The 12932-nt window shown below is 38.8% G+C and overlaps 1 protein-coding gene across 1 annotated transcript in view; it reads right to left on the reverse strand.

Annotated features, from left to right (window-relative positions):
* NBEAL1 (neurobeachin like 1) overlaps positions 1 to 11938 on the reverse strand; it is a 103053-nt gene extending 91115 nt beyond the window's left edge. Inside the window, exons 1-2 of the mRNA XM_063317976.1 lie at positions 11860 to 11938; positions 10580 to 11105 (exon numbers count right to left, since the gene is read on the reverse strand). Of these exons, the coding sequence (XP_063174046.1) occupies positions 10580 to 10630 (51 nt within the window). The 5' untranslated portion in view covers positions 10631 to 11105; positions 11860 to 11938. The remainder of the gene's footprint in view (positions 1 to 10579; positions 11106 to 11859) is intronic.
* Between the last annotated feature and the right edge of the window lie 994 nt (positions 11939 to 12932).

A 12932-nucleotide genomic window follows, 5' to 3' on the forward strand; every position in this document is an offset into this window, starting at 1 on the left:
TCAGTAAAGAGGTAATTCAAAGGCTGAGGACTCAAGGGAACCATTGTTTACCTTTTCTTCAAATTGAATGACAGTCTGAGCAAACTACAATTTGTCTCTCAAAAGCAAGTTCAGGAACAACTGTTTCAGGTATGTCTCTGGGGCACAAGCCAGAAATAGGAAGGAATTTGATGACCATAAACGGAGAAGGAAGTTACCTGTAAATCCCCTCTATTCTTTCCATTACTTACTATAAATATAGTTTTCCACAGATATACTGTAAAATGCTTTGTAAGTTTTTATTGTTGTAAGTCACCTTCAGCATCAGCACAAAGAGAAAGGCAGGACATACATTGGACTAAGACCAGGGAGGTTCAGGTTCCAGTTCCCTCCTGAGCTGACTGAGTTTTTCTCCATTCAGCCTGCCCCTAGAGTGGTTGCTATGGGGAAACATTGGAGGGGGGAGTTCCATCCACACTACCTTGAACTCCTTGAGGAAAAGTAGCATATAAATCTAACAAATGGACAAGTAACTAAAGTCACAAATGTGAGATGGGCAGCTCTATAAATGGAATGCATACACTTCTAGGACTTCCACGCAGGGCTTCATTTGTTAGCTGGACAGACACGGCACGACTTTATGGTTGCCCACACAAATTCCTATACAGAATAAGTGGCAGGCAAGAAAACAATTGTGACTCCAATTTCAATGCCCCCAAAATGACCCTACGGTACAAGTGGTCTTTGTTTAGTTTTGCATTAATTAAAACTGTTGGTTTTATACCACAAGCAATGCCAGGTAGGAAGGGAAGAAAGTCAGCTAGGCAGACATTATTACTGCCACTGATTTAATTGCATCCTTGGTAGTTGTAAAATTCTTGCTAGTTTTCAGAAACTCCACAAAGGCTGAATACTGGAAGTCAAGAAACACGGAAAACTCAGTAAAAATAGTTCATGGGAGTCTCTAGGGACAACCATTTTGCTGCTGAGCTGAAAGACAAAATGCTTCCTTATTCCTTGTAAAGAAACTGAGTGGCATGCCAAGTAAACTAGCCCCTACCACACCTGAAGAGCAAAATAATTTAGGGAGTGCCATGCACACTCTCTGGCAAACAAAACTGTGTCAACTCCCACAACCAAGGCACACATTTTTTTCTTGCCTAATGTCAGGACCAGCCCAGGGAGTCTCACCAGAGAGCCTCACTTTGTCAATAACTAATTAATCAATTAAATCTTTATTATGATCATGGACCAGCAAAAGTAACTATACAAAACTAACCCTTTGTTACCCAATCTAAAGAAAAGCTGTATTTGTATGAGGTAATTTTAAATGGACTTTTAAAATCAAGCCTTTGGAGTCTTTGGAGTCAGAATGTCTTCCTCAATGTTCTGATTTTCAAGAGGGTTTTCCTAATTCTTGAACCAGCCTTGGAAATGCTAGGAAAACGTTGTCCCATTGAGTCAAACTGAGAGCACAAGTTGTCCAGCATTTTATGATCTTCTGTGGCCAGAGTGAATTGTTGAGCACACATACAGAGCAAGAAAGAAAGAGAGGGTTATTCCAGCAGTCAGTTCACAGGTTCTCTGCCTTGAAAAAACCCGGATACATTTAATTGCAAGGAGACATCTGCATGGCCTGTGAACATGGACATTGGTAGGACAAGCTCTGTCAGCCCCATCATGACTCTATTGCACAAATGATGTGGATTATGTACTTCATGCAGTTTGTGTCATGATGTAACTGATGCAAGCTACATAATCCATGGTGTTTGGATGATGACATCATGACTCATATAACATGGTTGTGGCTTCTACCAGATGTCTATGACCATGAATTTATCCTGTTACTTTTAGAAACCTCCTTAGCTCACAACCCTAACTACATACTATTTATTTAATGCATTTCCACACTGCTTTAGCCAGAAATAAAATCCTAGAAGAGCTTTACCACAAAACACTAATACGAGAATCCATAGCCTAAAATGTAAAACACATGAACAGAAGAAAAATGGAATAGGGGATGAAAAGGAAAAACACTACCTTACAATTTTTATAATGACAGGTTGAGAGATATGGTTTGGGTAGCCTGGAGGATTGGCACTAAGTGAGTGGAGAGAAGGACAAAGGTAAGATGTGAGCGAATCAATCTGCTTCTTTGTTCTCTGTTCTGCAGCTTATTGAAGTTACTTGTCACTAAGCAACCAATTTGTGACAGTGAAATTAGTTTTGAATATAAAATTTTCTATGAGCATACATACATAAGAAGCATTTTCTACTGTCTGATATCTATTGCCCTTTAATATGTTTGGATGGTCTGCTAGTTCTAGACCAGGGTTTCTCAACCAGGGTTCTGTGGAACCCTAGGGTTCTGTGAGAGGTTACTAGGAGTTCCCTGGGAGATCACGATTCATTTAAAGAATTATTTCAAATTTGGGCAACTTCACATTAAAGAACACTGTTAATGCATATATACAGGCCTACCCATGAAACGAATATAATAATTTTGTAACTTCTGGCCCAGCTTTGAGCCTGAATGTGCAGGGGTTCCCCGAGGCCTGAAAAGTATTTCAAGGGTTCTTCCAGGGTCAGAAAGTTGAGAAAGGCTGTTCTAGACACATAAAACTCTATTCCAACAACTCCTTCAACACTGTCCTCGGTGATTCAAGCCAATCATGTCACTTCTCATATGAGATATAAATTTTGCTGGGAAATGTTAGTGGAAATGTTAGTCTTACTTATATCCAACTTGCTTCTTCAGCAACCATCTTTTTAGGTTTCAGAGATGAAAGCAACTATCTGGAAATGTACCTAAGACAAGAGATGACCACAACTTCTAGCTTTATTTTGACTTGCAAAGGGAAAAAAACCAAGACTTGCAATATGATTAAAGACCTCTAGACAATTTGTTTCATATCAGATTCTGACACTTCAGAAAGCAAAAACCAAGTGTGAGAAAAAAGGGTCTTCAATGGCCTTGAGCCTTAGCAAGAGATTTATTTTGCATGAAGAATATGCCGTGCTGACCAAGATTTTTGGCTACCTGAAGCTGAGCCCCAATATTGTCCTCCTGGCTCTCACTTCTCCCCTTCACTAGAAACACTAATTTTTGTCTTTAATTTGTCTGAAGCTTTAAAAACCCAATTCCTGTCTTTGATTTGGACAGTCCTGTGAAATCTGCCAGCTACAGCAGTTCACTTCACTTGCTATACCACAGAAGGACAGTTTAAGAATCAACCACCTGGGAAGACCACCAGTTATTTTACATTTTGGGAAATATTGGGCTTTAGCCCTTTATTTCCCAAAATGTTGAACAGTCCCCAAGAGTACCCACTGAGCTTCAACCGGACTTGATGATACAATCTGAAGAGCAAAGTTCAGCACAGTTTATTACCCTATCAGGAAGTACTGGCTGCTATAAACAAAAACTGGATCAGCCGGTGGCTATTTTCAGTACAACATTCCACACTCTACAGGGGAAAGATCTGTCACTTCTCAATTCAGAAATGATAAACCAATTTGCATCATAACTCCACCGATCATTACATTAGTCACTAGTCATATTCTAGCCAAGTTTTAAAACAGTACACAATGATTTCTAATCACTGTCTTTCCAAAGTCAGATGGTATTTATTTATTCAAAACTTTATACAGTATATTTCAGATATTGCAATCAGTAACACTATTCCAATAGATTGGACAGAGTTACATTTCCATGTAGTTCTTGATTCTGCATTTTCAAGGTTGATACAAAGTTTCCATCTTCGATAATCCCCATATTAAATTCTCATGTTTCACTTGAACCAATGTAATTAGCAATAGCAAAGGAGAATCAAGTTTAAATTCCAACTCAGTACTTAGAAATTATGTAATTAAGAAGTAATTTTAAAAATACTTTCCCAAACTTGCACATTTCAATCCAATTAAATTGTTGTAAAACTTTCTAAAGAAATGTATTTTAGTAAGAGACACTAAAGTACCAGGTCTCTGGTAAAGGCTTCCCCAGAGATAAAAGAAAGTATTAACTCTTGTTTAAGCCAATTCAGTATAAATCCCATTCACTGAAAGAGGAAAAGTTAATTACGACTTAGGCCTCATTTGTTTCTGCTTATAGAAAATTACGTGCAACAGACACAGTCTAGGTCCAATCAACTGAATCTACTATGTACACACAGAGAGAAAGTTTGTTTTCTATTGCCCAGTGTAGCTTGATTGTAATTTGATATAGATATTATTTCTATAATTCCATACTAACCTGAGTCTAATGTAACTTGCTTTCCTTCTTCTCAAAAACAACTATCCTCACCTTTAAGGGTTTTTTTTTTCTTTGAGCTATCCATACAAAAATCACAGCCTCATGAAAATATCACTAGCAAGTGGCTCTCAAGAGATTAGGATGATGGGAAAATTAGACTGTACAATTTGCCAAAAAGCAATGTGAAGTAATTCTACATTCTCCTAAGAAGTAGCAGCTCTTATGCTATTGCAGAAGAATTATTAGTCTTCAGCTAATGGAAATTTTGAAATACATATTCAAAGATGCTTCACATTTCCTTGGAATCCTGACTAAGTATCTATAATTTAACTCTAGTTTATCTTTAAAAAACACATTATCTCACACATAAAATTTCTGTGGTGATGAATGCATGTCCTTGTCATGAGAGCCCTCAAAGCCATGCCTGACAAAGATCATCAAAGAGCAACGAAAGAATGTTGAAGTGACTTAATGTTTACAGAATTCCTCAGAAAGAATGCTGAGGAGAACCCAAGTGGAGCATCAGCTGGGATCAATTATTCTGAGGATTCCATTACAAGGACAGACTTTTCCAACCAACTGTGCCTGAATCCCTGCATCTTCCACTTACCCCTTCTACCTCTTGACAGCAACCTTTGCTACAGCAGATGGGTGAGAAGGATCATGGATGACATGACCAAGCATATGTATCTCACTTTTTGAAGGAATTTTGGGAGGAGGAACAACTCCTAAACAATTGGGTGATAGGTTTCCAAAAGCACTGTTGGGGTTTCTCTACAAGAAATCCATTATCAGAACCACAGGCCACTTAATGACAGAAGCTTGCCTGCTATAAAAAAAGGCAAGGCTTATATTGTGGTATGTAGAAGACTGGCAAATAGTACTCTGAGGCAGGACATCATGGTCTCAGTTGTGAAACAGAGAACAGAGCTCTGCCTCTGAACTACACACGCTGCATAAGAGACTCTATGACAACCTAATGAAAGGTACATAAATGGGACCAGACATTTAGGTAAATCCATAAGGAACTTCCTTCCCTCTCCAGTTTACTTGCATGCCTTTCCACAAGGAGCTATCAGTGCCATTTGACCAAATCAATCAAGTGTCATCCCTCTCATGCCACCTAGCTGGATGAAAGGTTCTGGAAAATTTGAAAAGGAGCACATTCTTTTGAGCCATGTTGGTTGGTCCTAATACAGGGTCTGCCCAATCTGCTCATTGTTTTTGCTGTCATGAGCAAGAATCTGCTCACTACCAGTCATGGACAGCAAGGTAAGAGTTCAGCTAACTGTATGTCATCTATGGATCCCCCTATAATGGAGAGAAAACCTGTCTATAGATGGATCTCTATAAACAATCACATTGTACTCCTTATAAAACATTTGATCTATTTGGAGTGAAATTGTCAAGTAATTGCCATAAATAGAGCTGGTTTTACAATGAGAACAGTCCCGAAGTACTGGTGGCTCTGAAAAGTAAAGGACTCTTCTGAGTCATTGTAAGAAACCAACATTTCATTTCAGTAGAATTATAAGGCTGAATGGATGATCAGATTATTATAGAAATTTGGCATATAGTTGGTGACAAGGTAAATAGGGGAATCAAAATAAACAATAACATACTCCACTCTCCACAACTGTTGGGGCTTCAAATCCATCATAACAAGTTGCAGTGTAACTCCCCACTCCTAGTCTATGTAATTTTGATTTGAAACCCTCAAACTAGAGAAATAACTTTAGTTGCCATAAAAATTACCAAACATTGTGAAGACTTGTCTGCAACTTTACTCAGATTAACTAAAATATAACCAACTTCCCTCTCCCTATTCTGCCCCTGCAAAAGGGCTAAACATATAGCAGGAAGAAGTAACAATAAGGGCTGCAGAAAAATGAAAATCCAGTCAGAGTAGAAATCAGTTTATGAAATCTTTGGGTAAAAATGTTTCATGATGTGCAGCGGGATTATGCCAATGGCTCTAAACATGTGGCACCCATAAGTCTACAATGAATCATACGGGCAATTCCTTTCCCAAGAGACCTTGTTCGCTTCCATTCCAAAGCTCTAACCAAAATTTCACTGACGAAGGTATTTGTAGCACAACAGCTGTCTATTGACATTACTAACCTATCCCCACAAAGGCCTTTAAATTACTCTGGGAACATTTCAGGACATTAAAGCTGCAGATTCAGTAGCTTTTAAGGGGAGAGATCTAACTATTTAAAGTATTCTTTAAATACTTTCAAAGAAGGTGTTTTGAAATTTTAAATTTCAAAAATACCTTTAATACACTGCAGCACATTTGTCTTTCAAACATTATCTGCAAAAAAAGCTAGCTAGTATAGACTCCCCTAAACCATTTCCAGAAAAAAGAATGTTTTCTAAAATTATGACACAGCTGTCATATGGCTTTTCCAAACACACAAAAGGCCTCAACAGTGGAAAGCAAACAGTGATAGAAAGTCTGTTCTCATTACTGCTTTTTTGGCACAACCATAGCTAAATGACTTTAGAAGACACTATAAGTTGCTGATAGGGAAATAACCTGTCCTAGAGGAACTTCTGCCAACCTTTAAAAGGATTTTCTTTCCTCCTGTCTTTTCTGCAGGGTATTTTCTTGACAGACCAATTTTTCCTTCATCTGCTTTTAAACAGGAAGTTAATATTGTAAGAAGAGTCCCCTTTTAAAGAAATGTCTTAAAAAGGAATGAAGCCTTCATGTAATATGTACTTACTAAACTGATATAAAGACAGGAAACCTGTTCAAATTTTCTACGCTGATCCAAAAATGCATTCCAGCCAAAGTCCTATAATCATTTCAGTTGAAGAGATGGGCAGATGGATCCTGAAAACCTCTCAAATTTTTACCTGCTATGTATTACTCTATGGGAAATGCTAATTCTTCCTAACTCTAGGAAAGAGCCTGTATATTGACTTGGGTATTTAAAATTGTTATGTTTGGTTTCATGATTTACCATATGTAAAGTAAATCAATGGGACTTAGGTTCATGGCCCCTAGATTTGGGCTGTAAAACTCTGCATGAACACAAAACAGCAGCAAAGGGCTATATTTTTCTGTATCTCTTTGTTGTTGGCTAGCAGTCTACAGCTGAGATCTAGTAGTCATACTTAACTCAGTTATGACTATCCAATCCATGGAATGCATTAGCATGTGTTGGTAAGCCAAATTTGTCAAGAGTTATAGCCTGCCATTCATCAAGGTGTGCTGGTAGATACAATCCAATTGCACCTGCCTGGCTCCTCCTACCACCAAGGGCAGTGGTACAAACCACTGAGCTCTTTCTATGATTGATTTACTTCAACATGTTACTGGACCAGAGAGAGAAACCAGAGATTTGTCCTTGGCTTCCAATTCCTAGCCTGTCTGGGAATGCTGGTTTACCATGATGGGAGAAGATAGCCATGTGATTTGAATGCAGCATTTCACATTCTATATGTTTTGATATAAAAAACAGCAGATGTATTTCTATTATATATGGCAATCATTTAAACATTTATGCAATTGTTTCTCTAATGCCATAAACATATCCTCAATGTCAGCCCTCTATTTACTATTTTTGGTAAGTCAAAAGGAAATAGCTGTACAATTTGACCAATTTAATATTTGTATATCCTTTTTCTCTTGTATATCCCAGGAAGTGGCAAAGCTTTATTTTAAAATGGTATATTGGGACCTTTACATATCTTACATCCCAACCTATGGCATCGCCCAGTTCCTTTTAGCAAGAGTTAGTAGATTAATGTGCAATACAAGTATCAATACAATTTAATATAATATATTAATTCACATTTAAAGTTTTTAATTATTGCTCTGCTTTTAATTTAATGGTAGACAAAAGCATCTTACTGCTTTTCAGTCAAAAAGAAGCAACTCTGAAAGGTTATCTTTGTTTTTCTGAGATGGATATCTGAATCAGATTCACTCATCTCAGAAAGAGAACAGCCAGTACACCCCTCAGGTAGTTCAGTAGCTACGTAACTGCTATCTTAGGCCCTGCAAACATAAACTGAGTCAAACCTGCCATCGATCCTAGATTAAAGTTTAAGAGTCCTAGGTATTACCCGATGGGATTTAAAACCCAAAAGCATAGGCTTTCTTGCCAATAGATATATTTATCTTAATCTACTCATAAGTCAGTTGTGTCTGCCACATCTGATAGTCTTTTTCAAACTGTGAACTAGGTGGCCTATTTGATCAGCGTTTTGATTACCTGAAATTCATTAAAAAAGGAATAGAAATTCTGTTATATCTTGAACATCTATGAAAATCAATTCTGCAATTCTGAAATACAGTTCCTAGACAATAAGCTTCTTGAACACTATAGAATTTATAAATTAACATATACAGGACTATCACTATAAAAATTACTTCTTCAATCATAGCTATCATTAAGAAACAAACTTACAAAATTTAGGACAGCCTGGCTCAAGCAATGGCCCTCACATCACTCCTGGCATTGTTGGAAATTATGAAACTCAACTAATAGTTGAGATCCAACAAAACTTGTAGATCCAAGACCAGAGACCACTTCAATAAACACAAACTTCAGAAGTTAAGTTAGCAATGCTTGTTAGCAGTGGTTCTGAATTTAATTACTATTTGAAATTCAGTTAACAATCTTCATATAGGCACATGCTAGTACCAAGTGGGAAAGGAACAAAGAAATTTCACACATTGTGCAAAGCTGCTATAATTTGCTGAACAAATCATGAACGCTGGGTTAGATATAATACTAAACCATAAACCATAGCTAATAAGCTACAATGGGCAAATTTACACATCGCTTTAAGTCAATGACAACAAACCACTTCAAATGTGAAGTCAGCCATAGTAGATAGGGAGTAATTGGGTCTCTGTTATCTCAAAATGTTCTCAGAACACACTGCAACCTTCTGAGATACAATAAGAGCTACTTGGCTCATGTCCATTCTTGCATTAAAAAGCTACAGCTCACTGTCAGTCTCTTGGATCTATATACCACATGCATATTCATTGTAACTAGCTTTGCAAAAGCAGATGGGGTGAACTACACAGTATTTTGGCACATTTCACAAGAGGCAGCTCCTCAAGAAAACTGGAGGATCTTTTTGTTCTTGGAATTGCCACCTTGCTGTTGATCATGAAGAGTCACCCATACATGGGTTTTAGTCAATGAACCCGAGGAACACCTCCTGGTTGTCTTCTACAATGTGCTGTTCTTCTCCCATCATAGAGCAGAGAGTCTTACTGCTACCATGTTTGGGTCCCAGCTAACTTTTCCCCATACTTTTTTCCATAAAACTGCAGTCCTAATATTTACTTTGTTTATCCAATTTATATAGCTGCCCATCTCACAAGTGACTCCGGGCAGCGTACAACAAAATATGTCAGCCTTTCTCCTCTTTTATGTACTTAATGCAACTTTCCTATTACACAGCCAGTAAGATATTATCAGGAAATGTTTATATGCAAAAATATTGTACACCTGAAAACTGAAGTGATTAGCACTCTAAGAAATAAAAAGTTAGAAATTACCTCTTACTTAATCTCCAGCTCAGTATCAGACATTTTTTAACATTATGCTATTACATATCTGTTCGTGTAGAGAATGAAAACTTGATTAGGGTAGTACTAATAAGCTTTGTCAAACAATAGGGTATTTGTATTTCAAAAGCTTGCCAGCTTAGGCAACATGATTAAAAATTCAACAATATATCTTTGCTCAGAGAAACATTTCTGCAGCTTTTTGTCTTTCTTTTGGCTACATAATAATGAGCATACAAATGTCATACACTCTGTACAATAAAGCAGTTGGAAAAACAGTGATGCTTACACAACTAAAGGCAGGATAAAGAAGATACAAGACGTATACTGTATAACAAGACTAAGGATAATTTCTAGGAATTTTTGATGGTGCAGAAAGTTATAACGTTGATATACATACAGTACATCATTTTGTTAGCAGGCCACTCGCTATTTCTTAAGTCTAGATCGTTTTCAACAGCACCCATCAAGTTTACACAAGCCTAAGAACTGCTTACGCAAAAACAAGCTTAGGTTTGCCAGTGCATCTACAGGAAATTGCTGCCAATACAAGCCCTATGGCAGGCATGTCACTATGGTCTGCGTATTTATTACATTCACACTTCACAATTTGAATGGGCACAAAGAAATATAATCTGTGCAACAGAACTTAATTATTTGTGGCTAATTTGTGATACTCGAAAATAAACACACTCAGAAAAATACTATTTTTATCACTACGTTATGCGGTAGGTCCTTTGTAGCCGTAGCTATTCAACATCCAGGAAACAATTGCAACTAATGTACAACTTTTTTTTTTAAGTTACCTTATTACAGTAGAGCATCCAAAGTTCATAAAGCCTCTCCCTGGATGCCATCCTTCACTCCCTCTTATTTGGTTGTGAAGTATCATATGCTCAGGATCCAAACATTCTCTGTTTCAGTTCAAAGGGTCGGTTTCAGTTCATGGACTCAATCAAATGGGAACAGAATGAGTCTCTAACACCACTGCACAGTTTAAATAGTAGAAGGTGGCAATCTGCCCTTTCCTTTTCATTAATGGCACTTTGGAAAATCTCCGCCCTCCTCCAAATAAAATTAAGTTTGTTGATGTATACAGAATATGTGAGAAAACAAAAAAGGAACGTCTTCGACTCTATATTATAAGAGCTGTGGCTCCAAGAGACTCCAGGGAATGTTCTTGTGGCTTGATGAAATTTCAGTATAATCCCATTTAACTTCAGGTGTTGAGCATCTTCCCAGTTGTGATAAACTAGGGTACTTAGTAGTTGTTAGCAATAGCAGAAGATGCCTTTTTAATCCTCCGATAGAGCAAAGCACATGATGGGGCACCTGCCAAAAGAAAGACTGTCAGATAGAAAAAAACCCTGCATTTGGGAACGTAAACCCAATTTCAATCATTCAAACTGCTACCCTATTCAAACTATATGATGAGTACTGACTTGCTTTATTTCTTTAAGGTGAGGACGTGCAAACATTCTAATCCAAGAAACCATGCAACAATCTTTCTTCCCAAGGAAGCCTCAGTGCTTCCAGACCGTGTGCCTAATACTTTCCTTTCACGTTGAATACTAAACTTCAAAGGGTCTCCTCTTCAAGCTTCAAACATTGATGAACGAAATGAGATGGTCAACTGATTGAAAGCAGGAGGAACTGATCGTTTTCTTCCAAAAATACCCTCCTTCCAGAAATACCAGTCTAATTCCTTACACTCTTCCAAAAGTAAATAATCGGAAGGCCAATCTACCGTTCCGGTTTCCAATGTTTACCCTCCAGATTTTTTTTTTCCCGCTATTAACCATGCCTCTTCTCGACCCAGCCCACCATCGCCACCGCTTTTCTCATTTGCCTGGCAAGTTTTACTCCGGGCTCGGCGATAATCTTCCTCCCTTTCGTGCTCCCTTCCCACGCCGACCCCTCTGCTCCTCCCCGCCCAGCCGAGCCCCACCGCCAACCCTGCGGTGCAGCATCAAGAGCGATATTCCCTCCTTCCCGGTTCCTCGTCCCTCCACGTCTGTCCTCCCCTGCCTCCCTGCCCCCATCACCCCGGTCAGCCTCTTTGGCGAGGTCTCCCGAAGTAACTTACCGGGGACCCCGGGAGGAGGCTCCCGGGAGAGGCGCTTCGCCTGCCGCTGTTCGATTCAGCCCCGGCGGAGGAGTCGGCTGCTGCGCTGCTGCGGCTGCTGGCAAATAGGAAGCCACATCGCCCGCTTCGCCGCCCCGCCCACATTCCAGCGCTTCCTTCGCTGCCCCGCCCGCTTTTCTCCTCACCACACCCGCCCACTCCCTTTGCGGGCGCGGGAAGATGATGTTCCTGGAAGGGCTGGTGGCCATCTTGTTTTCTGGCAGGTATGACCCACCCCCACCCCCGCTTCAGACTTTGCTGCAACTTTTTCTTACTGTTGATGCTGTGTTCGAAGCCCTTCTATCCACAGAGGTGGAAATGGGGAGGGGGGAATGGAAGATGCGAAGAAAGGAACAAGTATTCGAATGCCTTAGATCTTAGGATTTGGATGAGCACGGAGGGAGGAGCAGCGCTCTAGAGACGACACTCTAGTCACGTTCACTTAAGAGTTTCTGCAATTTAATTCAGTGTAATTTTACTAAGCGCTCAGTGGCACATCTAGGAGTGAACCTTCGGGCTGAAGTGGTGTCCTATAGCTGATCATCTACAAAGCAAGAAAACATTTTTTCTTTCAAGAAGTATTTTGTAGTGGGACAGTTGGCTAGACATATATGGCTAGACATATATTTGTGTGTGTATATATATAACAGAGATGCTTATCTTGATAGAAACACTCCTTTCTACAAGAGATCGTGCTTATTTCCAAGTAAAATGTGACTATTTAAAAATCCTGGCTAAGGCCAGAGTATACCAACCATAATAAAGACAAACAATTTTGCTCAGTGCCTTAAAAACAAAGTTCAGCCAAGTAAACCTATAATATTTGCTTCTGTAAATCAACTTGTTTATAAGAATCTTGTTGCAGTCTAAAATAAAGTGTAAAACTTCTGGAAGAAATGTAATTAATGTTCCTCCAAAAAAGTGTTTTTTAAATAACCAAATTTGTCCTTTCTTGATCTCTTCAACTTTAAACTCATTCAAGATGGCATCCTAACATCACAGTGATCCAAATATACGCCCCAACCACAAATGCT

Source organism: Candoia aspera, chromosome 1 (assembly GCF_035149785.1).
Source record: "Candoia aspera isolate rCanAsp1 chromosome 1, rCanAsp1.hap2, whole genome shotgun sequence".
In the NCBI taxonomy this organism is placed as follows: domain Eukaryota; kingdom Metazoa; phylum Chordata; class Lepidosauria; order Squamata; family Boidae; genus Candoia; species Candoia aspera.